Raw genomic sequence first — 12,834 nt, forward strand, 5'->3', positions numbered from 1 at the left:
TATATTGGTGCGGTTTCTCCTGGGAAAAGGCCACGTGTCGACGAAAAACAACACTCGCTCGTGGGCCGTAGATATTTAAATCAATTTAGAAACACGTTCGAACCCCCTGAACGCAGCCAAACGAAACAATCTGGCAAGGGTACACTTCAGGGTTTTGTGGGTAACTGAAGACAAATAATCGTGAATGCTGCTGGAGAAACCACTTACACTAAGAGGCTGCCAATTGCACTGGAACAACAGTAAGGCGGCATATTGCAAATTGATGTTTGCAGTGTATTTGTACAAATTAATAATTGCAACGCGTATGAAACGTTAGTTTCGAACTGAAGGTCGATAAAATATTGCATTTTTAATCCTTCGTACGCTTCGAAGTACTCACGAGGGCATGATTAATGATTGATCTCAGTACAATGGGTAGTTGGATTTAGTTTGCAAGGCTAAACGATAAGCTGCCAGCTGTTTTAAATGATAATCGGATTTGTTAACGGCACAACAAAGGGTTCGTATAGTTGTGTGTGTATGTTATTTGTATTTAATTTGCATTGTGAAGTAATTTAAGCCGTAAATAATAATATTCAACATTGATAAAATCATTTTTCTCACAATGGCCCATCAGTTGCATTAACCACTTGGATGAGACTAACGTTGTGAAATCGTAACACCATTCGAAAATGCTCAACGCTTATATCGAGATCGCCAGCTGTCAAGTGGTTTATTGTTACGCAAACTGCTTGGCATGGCGCCTGTGAATGATGTGTGCATCTCGATGAAGTTATCGCATAGGAACGATGAACCGGCAACGCCATACGGTACTCGCCATTTCATTACCATTGCTCTGGTTTGTGAAATCAATTGCATACTTCAGCACTGGTCCCTTTCCCGCCCGGACTTAGCCGGCTAAATTGCATCCCAGTTTCGGTGTATCTGATGGTAAAATTAAGATCCACTGGATTTATCGTGGCTGAAATTGTCAACACAGCAGGGTGAGAGCGTCACGCTGACAGCGTGCAGATAACATTTTGCGCTTTCATCCTACTCGCCGCATGTACAGCGCCCGTTGGCTTGCCTAGCGAACGCTAATGAGCTGTGATTTGTTTTGGGGTGTATTTGATGTGTGCGCGCAAATCAGCACGTGTACCGAAACGCGATATCAATAACAGTATGATAACAAATGAAGTTAGTCACTATCGCACTGGCGGGAAACTGGGAGCGATGAAGAACCTAATTACAACGGGGAAAGGTACGGACTGTTTATCCCGAGCCCACGAGCGCACAGAACAGTCACACACATTCAACATACGCGCGAGCCTTATCAGCAAAGTCAAATAGACATTTGCATTTCATTTTGCATGCTGAGTGTGACAAATCCTTTAAACCCTTTTTCACTCCATCAAATCCACGAGCGAATGTACGTCATGGCGAGCGTCACTGTCATGGTGAAGTAAGCGCTCGTACATCAGAAGTTCGCTGGTTCGGGTTGAAACGAGCGCATTGTTTAGTGGCCAGACTGTTCAGACTAACTCCAATGTGAGATAATTAGTTTTCCCGTGGCTCGAAAGAGTTAACACATCACTTGAACCGTCAGCCCGTGAATGCGCCTCCCTTCCGGAAGGTCGCCGGACCGTTTCCGGGTTGTCATAAATAATAATCGGACTGATTTCTCGGGGCTAACTTTTCCAATATTCATTAATAAAGTTCGGCGGGGTTAGGCTTTTGATGTTGGGCAGGTGCGTCAGAATCGCAGTGCGTCGTGGAATAGATTTCGGCGGAAATGGCGTTGCTAAATGAGGCGGGTGGCAGGATTTATGTCTCATGCTAAGACCGGTTGTGTGCGCTGTCGAATGAATGAAAGTTTGGCTTTCATTTCCGACCGATGAGCTGCTGAATGAGAAAGTCTCACACGGCGCTTCAACGGTACCGGCGTATTGCTATATTAATGTCTGGTTTTTGCTGTGTGTAAGGAGCTCTTCATCACTCTTTGGACGTTTATTAGGAAAGATTCTGTGTGTCGTGATGGCACAAAGTTTTTTGGATTTGGGAAACGATAAATACGAAAGTATTTTAATTACTCAACTTCTGTAATTTTAATGTCTGTTTTTTCTGTTTATCGTTTCAGATGTACCAAACAGTGATACCACACAAACACACATACTCTGGAAAAAACGTCAGTCGCAAATGAAGTGAACTCAGCGAAATCAGTTGAATGCCAGATCCTGGTGAACGGTGTATAAACTAGATTAACTAACGGAATGGCAATCAACTGATTAGTGTAGAAACTAGAGCTAAACTCTGCATCCTGGTCCTGCTCGTCTGGTCTGGTCGCGAAATCGAAAGAGAGCGGCCGATCTGATATTGTTGTATTTGTTGTGTGATTGTTGTGTAATGTCTATTAAATGATTATTTCTTTCCTTTCTTCAGAGTGGACGGAACTTTCTAGAATCAAATTAGTAACAGAAGCAAAGTGGTTGGAGCTTGTGCGTGCGCGCGTCTGTGTTCGTGTCGAGTGATGGGCAACGTTTGCCGATAGAAAGAAAAAAAGTTGTAAAGGTGAAGAAGTGAATCGCCGCAAACCGTCGTTGGAGGAGCCCGTTGACTACACGGTTGTCCGTTTTTGTAAGTCGTCCGGAAGAGCATCCTTAATATCAGACACGAAGCCGGTGGATCGTTTCAGCAAGAGCGACCATCGTGCCACGCTTACTGCACAGGGCACGGTGTACAGTCTTAATTGATTGATTAAAAACGGATAAGGATCGGTCGGGAAATAAGGAAATCACCATTCAGCGAGGGCGGCGCAGAGAGCCCTACCGGTGGCGCGTGTCGAGTGGGGGGTGGCGGCAAAAAGGAAAGCAGAGGGAGCGATGTGTAAGACCCGCCTTATCAACCGGCCCGGCAAGAAGTATTAAAAGTGGCTGTGAGCCAGACATCCCCTCTGTCGGCAAACACCCGGGCAGCAGCCTCAAATTTGTGTGCTTTTTTACCGAGAGACGGAGGTCAGAATCTGGGGAACGAAATACGAGCAAGCGGAGCGGAGGCGGAAGATCGGCCCGATAAATCACCCCGAAGCAGGTACTCGTAAGAATCGCCTTTGGCTAGAAAGGTCATCGAGAACGAGCCTCGGTGGGATGAAATTAATAATAATTATGTTTTAATTAAATCATCTTGATTATCCCTACGACTGGAGGGCAGAACGGACCCAGGACCGGTGTACTCGGCTGCAGCTTCGCTAGAGCTTTCTCGGAACGGAGACGGTACCCTCGTCGTCGGTTCGGAAAGCCTTCGACCACATTCCGTCATCCGTGCAGCCTTATTGGATGACTAGTTATCCCGGTTCCGGGAAAGCATCTATACCGGCAGGACGAACCAGCCCTTCGCACGCTATGGTCTAAGTCGGTTGGATGGATCTAGTTCGTAACGGCACCACCACCCGGAGATTGTGTGGAACGCCGGCTCTAGCTGCTCCCAGTAAACGATAGCTTTGGTCTCGTTGTGGCCCGGGATCGTTTTGCTGTCCGTACCTCCATGCCGGTGGGAGCGCTTTGCGTCTGTTCGTGGCTTGTAACGCTGTGGAGTGTTGTGGTGGTCGCTTCTCTGAAACAATTTGTGCAGCTAGATTAACCAAGACGGGCGAAGGATTCCTGCATCAAAATGACTATAAAGACTGCGCTGCAGCGCGAACGTAAATCTTTTAGCAGGGGCAAAGGCAATGCAACCGGACAGCACGATGTACCGTGGTCAGTAAGTGCGGTGATGCTAGAGCAGCATGGTGGAGTGTTGAGGTGTACCTCCAGGTCGGATAGCTATTTCCCGGACGAGCGATCCGCTGATCAAGACGATCCGGAGGATCCCCAAAATGAGCTCCGATGGCATCAAGGTAGCAGCAGCAGCAGCTCCGACGATTGTAGCAGTGGTAGTAACGAAAGCAGTTGTTCCGCTGGTGGCTGTCACACGCGGCGTCCACGATGTCAGTCTGTGACTGTGCACCCGCGCTACCAGCAGCATCACCTTCATCCCCGAGCGTCTCCGTGGAGTCGCATCATCCAGTTTCAATTAGTGCTAGTGTTATCGGTAGTTTTAGTATTTAGCGGCATCAATTCCGCGGTTAACTGTGATGAAAATGTAACGACCGGTGTAAGGGGTAGTGGCGATGGCGGGGAGCTTAAGAAGGGACTGCTGGCGGGCATTTTGGCCACTGCCAACAGCAGCAGCAGTAGCAGCAGTAGCAGCAGTAGTGACGATGAGGCGAAGTTGCTAAGCGTCAACGAAATCGATGAAATGCTGGATGGCGTACGCCACTTCACACATCACTGGGCGGTGCACATTCCGGAAGGTGATGTGCATGGTCTGGCCGATCGAGTTGCCGCCGAGCACGGTTTCATCAATCGGGGAAAGGTAAGTCGATGTGATGCATTTATGTAATTAAATTTGTAGCTGTTAAGATGCGTTGTATTGTGCTCATGAAGCGTCAAGGTAGAGTTGAAACAAGTTCAGGGATTCTAAGAGGCTACTACTTTATTACTTATGATATACACCTTCTGTAGTAGCGATCATTTCGCATAAATTATGACTTATTTATCCTTGAATCTTAATTGGATTGCATGCAGGAAGGGTCTTTCTACATTCAATGAATGGGTGATTCGGCTTAGGACAAGCATTGCCTGTAATCTTCCAATAAATCTGCTCGACAAATGTGTTCCAACGCCCGCTCTAAAGCTCACTTGTGTGAACCCTCGATGTGCCTGAGTGAGGTGTTCAGAATCAAACCTGCAACGAAGTTGAACGTTGATCCATTTACCCCCCAACAAGTTTTATTGTTCCCAGAGGAATCAACTCCTGCTCAATGCTCAACGGTTTCGTCTTTAAAAATTATCCATCGCCACAAATTTGACCGCTTAACGACTACCCAGCACGGACATTACTCTTCCATACACGTGCTTCTTGCATTGGATAACGATCGAAACCGAAACGCAGTAAACGCTTTACCCCTGTTCAGAATCTGTTGGAATCGAGGGACCATGCCCAGTCGAAAGGCTGGCATAAAAATTGACCCCTAGTAGTGTAGAGTGTGCGGATTAGGCTTCCCCATCCGGCGCCCTTCCACCGTTCGCTTCTGCAAACCCAAAAAATATGCATCGCTCGGTGAGCGGCGCTAAGCCATCGCGTTTTCAGAGTGTGGTGCGCCTAGCATTGTATAATTATTATCCTCGGGAGAAGTATAAATCCTTTCGTCGTTTTTCAACCCCCTACGGGGGAGGGTAAGCATTCCGGTACCCCGTACGGACGGTGGTATATCTTTTCGAACGTTTTGCTCTGTGTCCCGTGTACGGATACTGTATTCTTTGGAATTGCAACGCCACCGTGCTCCCGAGGGATGGGGACACAATGGACGGACGGCGCAGGTGGAAGCAGCAGTCGGGGTGAATAAAGCTTTTCCGGTGCTTCCGGCCGATGGTCGCCATGTGTGTGTGTGTGTGTGTGTGTGTGTGTGTGTAACCATGGGAAGGAGGGTTTAGGGGACGGGGTTTATTTGTGTGCCCTGACACAAAATGGCACCAGAGGACGGCGTGTAGTTGACGGGTGCCATTTAAGCAACGGTTCGCCTCTGCCTCAAAGTTTATTACAGTGATTGTAATAACTTCATACAAATGAAGCCAGAGCGGAGGAATCACAGGAGCTTCACTCATATTAGTTGGTTTGGTCGAGTCGACCCATTCGAGTGGCTGTGCCAGAGGGGAAATGTGTTGTGTTAGGTACGGGAGGTTAGTGCAAAGGCATGACAATGTATCGAAAACGATGAAAGTACTGGTGTCGACCTGTTCCACCGGAGCTGCTATTGTTGGGCAGAAGTCTTTAATTTACTTCCTGCCCGAGGGAGAGACAGCGTGTGGCAAGGATTGAGGGAGAAAAAGGGCGAAATTATTTGAACAGTTATTAGGGTGAGCTACGGGGAGTATTTTTGCGGTGCTGTATGTGCTGGGTGTGGGAGCTCTGATGAGCTCCTTTACCATCTCCGTGCAATGGTTGCAGCTGGTTTGATCCATCGAGAGCGCAGGAGAGTCACAACGAGGAATACTATACAAATAGCAGCAGGAAAAAGTTAAGCGCGACGTAGGTCGTGTCGGACGCTAGAGGACTGTTTAGCCCTTCTTTTTGCCGCTGTTTAGTCCGTTTGGTTTTGTCTATCGGCAGTATCTCGCGTGCATCTTTCGTTCACCGAGGGCTAAACTCGTACGTGCTGTTATAAATAGGCGTTCCATAGCCCATTAAACTAATTGCTTTGCATACGGCGATAAACCAACTCCTCTGCCACCGATTGCGGTACCGATGAGAGGGCGTTTTGTTCTTCTGCCCTGACCCTGTTGGGGCTGGGCCAGCTAATGAGTGGATGGCATTGCGTGGTGGGAAAAAAAGAGGAACTTCGATGTACCTAGCGTCCGGTGGTCGGTGCGTGAACTGAATCTAAATTGTCGCGCAATCCGAAATCATTGGCATCTGCGCGAGGCGCACTTAATGCGATGTAATTTGATAATAATAGTAATTAGCAGTCATAGCCGCATGGAGAAGCATTACCGCTCCTCGTTGGACTGGACCTAGTGCATCGTTTCCATTGAGCTGTACACCATATACTGGCTGGCGGGTGTGGTGGCGTTGTGGACTGAGAGATAGTGATAATTATTAGCAACAATGCGGGCGCATGTGTTGTTGACTGGCTAACTGGGGTACGAGATTATCGGGTGCCTCTGGTAGGTGTTTGCAGTGCAATGAAAACTTCAATTGAATACTGGCCACGAATAGTGGTATGTAATTTGCAACGAGATTAGAATTAGGCGAGAAGCACATTAGATGTTATTGGCAGCTATTTTTTGTTGGCGTATCTTGAAATCGTTCCTCATAACGAGCTTTTAAGCTGAGTCGATAATGCTTTTGATCATACCGAATAGCTAGGGTCATCTTCTGTAGATTGACTTTAATACAGCGTTGATTATTTCGCATGAATTTCGAGACGATTTGCCAGCTTTAAACACCGTTGATGGTTTCTGGCAAAGCTTCAATTTTGAGTCTCCAAATCTTCATTTGACATCAGTGTCACATCGTTTCACAGGCAAAAGGCCAAACCAGTTGAAGTTGAGCGAAGTTTATTTGACGGCGTAGTAACGACCGTTGCAATGGTGTACAGCGTGAATGTCTGCTAAGGAGCGGCAGTTACTGCTGAACCCTGTTTTGCACCAATAAACGTACAAGATTTGATGAAGAGAGCATAAAATGAACCGATTCCGATAAGCGGCACAAACCCAACAACCATCACTAGGCGCAGCACCAGCAGTAGACTAAAAGCTCAAAGCATTCGGAGGGCGAATGTGCGGAAGGAGACGCGCTCTCATGCTTCATTTGCTATCGAGACTGTAAATCTTCATTTATCCTCCGGTATACAGTTCATTAGACCGAGCGGCTTCAAGTAAATGATAATGACGATCATGTCGATGATGCCAAATGGTGTCCCTTTTCTGCGCCTCTGCGTGTACTGGATCTGGCTCGGTGTTTTGGTGGAATCCGTTTGTGTGTGTTTGTTTGCGGGCTGTGCGCCATTTTAATGGACATTATTATTCAACCGTTTCGTTCGCGAAAGCCTGCACGATAATGATGAAGGTAAAGCGCAGCCATCACAGAGAAACCAGGCACGCGGCAGCATGTTTAGGCGTTTTCCGTTTTCGCGTACTCGTCCTTCGGCTTATCTGTAGGGCTTAGGACGCGTTCTTGCTCTCGCTGTCGAGCGTAACTCAATCGTTATCTGTGCGGGCGTGCGTGCGGCCAGGCAACGAGCTTGAAAAGTTGTACGTACGCGCGGAACGCTGGGGCCAAAGGGGGAGAAAAGTTTTTGACAATACAAGAAACAAATTCAGTTACGATGTTTGGCGTAATAAGTGCGATACGGTCGGCAACGTTTGGTTGCTGTCCGTGGTCAGTGTTTTTGTTTGCTATGCAGTGGCGGTGAACCACCCCATTGGAAAAAGTTTCCGTGCGTAAAAAGGTTCAGAGCAGAGGTAAAAAGCTTTCACAAGTATCTTTTTTGTTGGCATTCTTTCCTATTGTTGGTTGGAGGGTGGAAAGGACAAAGCACGGAACCGCAAACGTCCCCAGTTGCCAACAACAGAAGAAAACGTTTTATTCCGTTGTCAAGCAATGGTTTGTTAAGGGGTGTGGTTGCTAATTAAACGATGAGTATTTACTTTTATCAGAGCTTTGTTTATGTTTACTAATAGAACAATAGATTTGGTGTTATTTAAGGAGAAGAAAAGTCTCTCATACGAGGTTCTCATTTTAAATTTTGTTCAAATGATCTTTAAATCTACAACTGCCCATCTTCACAGCAAAGCTTCTTTACGATTTGGTTTAAACTTTGACCATTGCATCTGTATTTGTTTTTGCAGCAACAAACAGCGGGAAAACGGGAAAAGTTTTGCTACGGAATCGCAAATTCCGGTCAACATGCGAGACAAGAGGAAGGCTGTTGCGAATAATAACGAAGTTGGGAGCTTTCCAGGTGTCGAAAACAATGCCATTTGGCTAGAAAAACTTCTGCATGAGTCTTGGTGCACTCTGCACGCTGGCTAAACTGAGATTGTGGCAACAAATTTGCGTCAAAATCCAATGCCCATTACGTTTTGTTTTGGTTCCCAAACGGCCAAACGGTGCCAGTTGGTTGGTGTGGAAGAAAGTTAGGTAAACTAAAAATGAAATACACCTCATATCGTATGTATTTCGTTTCATGTGCGCTCGGTGAGCTGTTGAAAATCCATCATCACTTTGCGATATGAAGCTGAATGTTTCCAAGCAATTATCACAGAGTGGTTTGGATGTCCCAAACTAAACATAACCACAAAACGAATAAGTTCATTCTGTATAGTGTATAGAGATCAGAGCGCATTTCCAGTGCTGCTGGAGTTTACGGTCAAGAGCGACCACAATAATTAACATTTTAATGAAACTTGGTTGAGGAACCGTGATGGGTGAAATATGTCTTGCTTGCAAAAACAGACACATTTCTTTCTCTGCAGATGCTCTTTTGAAGATGAGATGGTTCCTGCATTCACGTCCACAAGAGTCAGGTATAAAAGATTATGATGGAATGCAAAAGCGCCGGTGCCATGGTGTGTTGGTTGTTTGGTTGATTGTTTTACAGAGATTCAGATCATGTTATGTTAAAGAATGAGTTGTTGGAATCATATACCGGGCTCAGCATATCACAATAGTCGGATGAAATGATGTGATTTTGTTCAGTCTATATATGATATGCAGTAGAGCAAAAGAGTCGTAATGTACAATAGTGTGGCTTTTTAGATTGAATTGTTTTCGAACACTGGCTTTGCGAGCTCACATGTTGGTCAATTTATCAATTTTATTGTTATCTGCCAGTATTTGAGATAAGAAATGATTTTTATTTTAAAAAAATCAAAAGTAACATGCAACGAAGAGCTTGAACTTGAAGTGGTGTCGAGCTTTTCATAGAACTGTTCCGATTGGCATGTTAGTTTTGCATAAGTGCTGGTGGAATTTATGGTTGGCAGCCCCTATACTGATGTGTCTGGATTAGACAGTCGGAATTGATGCTAGAGCCTGCAGCAATGGCAAACTTCAAAAACATGAATGGAAATTGGGTTCTCTTTGCGAATTCATCGTGCGTTTTCGGTGCCCCCAAAACCATGTCTCTCTGAGGGTGTCGATGATGTGCCCGTCCCGGTGTGGTTTTCCCGAACCCCATCGGGCATTTTGCTGCGAACGAGTGTGAGAGTGTGCGTTTCATCCTTTTGCCGAATGCAACAACGCCCATTCCGCAACTGGACCCCGAACGGAGGATGGATAAATCGAAACCCCGGCGTACGTGTGCTGTGTGAATGTGCTAAAAACCAACGGGCTAGCTACCGTATTCATAATTGCTTGTGTCGGATCGCGTACCGGACAGCGGTCCCAGCTGTACAGGAGAGTGAGTGAATGGTATTCGGGACAAGTGTTTGACATGAGCCATAAACTTGAAACACAAAGCTCTATCGAGGGAGGGAGAGTGGTGCACGGGAGGTTCGGTAGTTACGGTGCAGGCACTCGAAAAATCAATTTAAAATTTCATACTAGAAACCTTATATAGGCTCCGACCAAGCTGGATGGCATACAGTTCTCGGCCCGTTTGGTGGGAAGCATGCAATGTTACGTATTTTCGAACGGAACGCAATGGAAAATATTTCTCATGTTGGTTGAAGCACTTTTTGTGTAATTTTGGAACTGGAAACTGAACGTATGGAATGGCATTTGGTTGCATATATTGTGTTAAAGGTCTGTTTTCGTAACGAAACAGGGTTAGTGATGGTTATACAAATTAGAGCTACGATTAACTTTACTATTAGTATTATATGTTAGCATCCAGCCTGATAGTAGCGAAAGATTGACTATGGTGCTGTCATTTGCTTCCAATGTTCAGTTAGCTATACTCGTCGTAAATTTGAATTGCTCATCATGAGTCAAAGATACTTAAATTAGTAGTACATCTGTAGCTTGTTTGCCACACAGCACCCACCCCACCCGACCTGGTCCCATTTTTCTTTCACTGTGATCTTTACCTTAAGAGACACCCCTTTTTTGCAACGGTTGACCCATTAAAAGTTTAAGGTTAAAAATGATCCTACCCCAACAATCAAAAGTAAACAACATGCGTATTGTGCGTCTCGCGGGGAGAAAAGTTTACATTTTTATGCGGCACCATCTTGGCTAATTACTGTTTGGTATGCCCGCCGGAAACGCCACGCGAAGGGATCAACTGCTAATCCCTTTTCCGCGAGTCAAGAGGGTAGCGCAAGGGATGAAAGTTTTTCGCACCACATCGCAGCAGAAGCAAAAGCACGCAGGTCTCTTACACACGAAACTCTTCACAAACATTAAACAAAGTCAAATTTCGGTCGAATGTTTGGTGGAAAGTTTTGGGAAAATGATGACGGTGGTGTCCTTTTTGGCCCACGCCACACCTCAACCTCAACTCCCCACAGCTGCTCTGCAAAGGGGGGATACTGTGCTTTAAATTTGTACAGCAACAGCACACGGTGTGTGTGGTGGCCCGTGCATTCGGTGAGGAAAATGTGGAAAGCCCAGGGGAAAAAGTTTCGTTCCGCCAGAAAACAGCTGTCAAGTTGTGTGGGCGACCATCGTGCTAATGCGCTTACAATTTCTTTCATTTAGTTTTAATTTAACGATGTCTCAGTCATTACGGTTAGCTCGGGCTCGCAGCAAAAGCGACAGGCAGCAGAAGGAAATGAAACGTAAATCAAACGGAAACGGGAGCAGCTTCGCTTACTCTCGCCCTCTTCGCCTCCGGGTTTGAACCATTATGACACTGTTCCCGCTTTCATTGAGGCTAAATGGAAATGATATAAATATGGATGGCAATTGCGGAGAGACCGCAGAGAATTGTTAATCCCCATCGCCGTGCTTCATTCGCAAATCAAACAGAATCGGTGGGAAGAGTAGAACTGAATGAAATAAAATTTAATAAACGCAAAAGCGCTTCTTCGAGGGTCGTTTGCTGACGTTCATTCGCGTGCTTCGGACACGCCGTATGAAGATCGATTGTTTCAGTAAAGTGCTCCCAATGGTGGTCTGGAATGAGCAAGCAATTCGTTTGTTCTTTCCCCCTGTCGGAAAATGGTAGAATATACAAAAATGGAAACTTTTTGTCCCAGTTTTCTGTTTGTTTATTGACTGATGCTTGCTGGTTTATGAAATGTTTCTCCCGTTCGTAAGTAGACGCTAGCAACATATTTTAATAGTGAGCCAAATGATGGAATGAAACTATTTGGTAATAAAGTAGCGGATGAACAAATAATTTGCTCGTCGGCATTGGTTTGTTATTTTCGCACACAAAAATGGCGGGAAATCCAACACGACTTCTGTTTTGTTGATTGATAAGTATATCATGCTTCCTTATTAAACGCTCAACAAGCCAACAACCGCCACACAGTGGAAATACATTCAACAGGTCGAATTATTTAATCATGCCACTCAGCTACTACTACGATACAAACCACAATCATTACCCCCCTAATTGGTCCATCCAGCTTGATCAGTTTAGACGGACTAGACCGGGGCGGTAGTTGACGCTTTTTTTTTCGCAGTCAAATCAATTCTAATTATTCAACCGTCAGTGTAGCCCCCAATAACGAAGGGTTTTATCGAAGAGAGCAAGCTATGGCGGCCGTATCCTACCTGTTGTGGCATCACCATTTGCCGGAAACTCCTCGTCCACCGTAGAATACTTCTCAACTTTTCAACCCACCGGAATGTGTGTGTGAGTGTTTATGTTTGTGCGAGCGCCTGTCAGTTAGACAAACTATTTCATGCCCGGCGGCAATTTATCAAGCGGAAAAATGTATCCTTTCAAACATGCCACCATCGTATTAGTGTGTGCATGTTTGTGTGTGTCTGTATGTTTTCTTTTCCTTTCACTCCGTCAATCATGAGCTCAAGTCATAAGGCCTCGTACAGGTCGCGCGCATTAGCCGCCCTCCGCGCCAACCTGTGCAACATGTTGCTATTTGCAAAACGGTTTGTTTCTCTCGCTCTCTCAGATCCTACCACCACTACCACCATCACTACCCACATCAGTCGCTGGTAAGCCGCTTAGGTGGACGAGTCTCTAACTCCCCGAGGTCTGTCTGGTTCTAGGATCTCACCTAAATGTGGGTTCACTTTACCCTTGCTCCGCGGTGCAAAAGAGCATGAGCATGAGTGAGTGAGAGTGGTACGTTTGTGTGTATGTATGTATATCAAATTACGTGATGGGTGCAAGTCGTCGCA

At 45.9% G+C, this 12,834-nt stretch overlaps 1 protein-coding gene across 2 annotated transcripts in view; it reads left to right on the forward strand.

Annotated features, from left to right (window-relative positions):
* LOC120951245 (furin-like protease 1, isoforms 1/1-X/2) overlaps nucleotides 1–12,834 on the forward strand; it is a 141,211-nt gene that overhangs the window by 66,352 nt on the left and 62,025 nt on the right. The window contains exons 2-3 of one of the 2 annotated variants that reach the window (XM_040369839.2): nucleotides 2,419–3,066; nucleotides 3,187–4,389. In XM_040369839.2, coding sequence (XP_040225773.2) covers nucleotides 3,646–4,389 — 744 coding nt within the window. In that variant the 5' untranslated portion in view covers nucleotides 2,419–3,066; nucleotides 3,187–3,645. Of the gene's footprint in view, nucleotides 1–2,418; nucleotides 4,390–12,834 lie in introns of both variants that reach the window. The other variant, XM_040369838.2, reaches the window with a different exon arrangement.

This window comes from Anopheles coluzzii, chromosome 2, assembly GCF_943734685.1.
Source record: "Anopheles coluzzii chromosome 2, AcolN3, whole genome shotgun sequence".
Classification (NCBI taxonomy): domain Eukaryota; kingdom Metazoa; phylum Arthropoda; class Insecta; order Diptera; family Culicidae; genus Anopheles; species Anopheles coluzzii.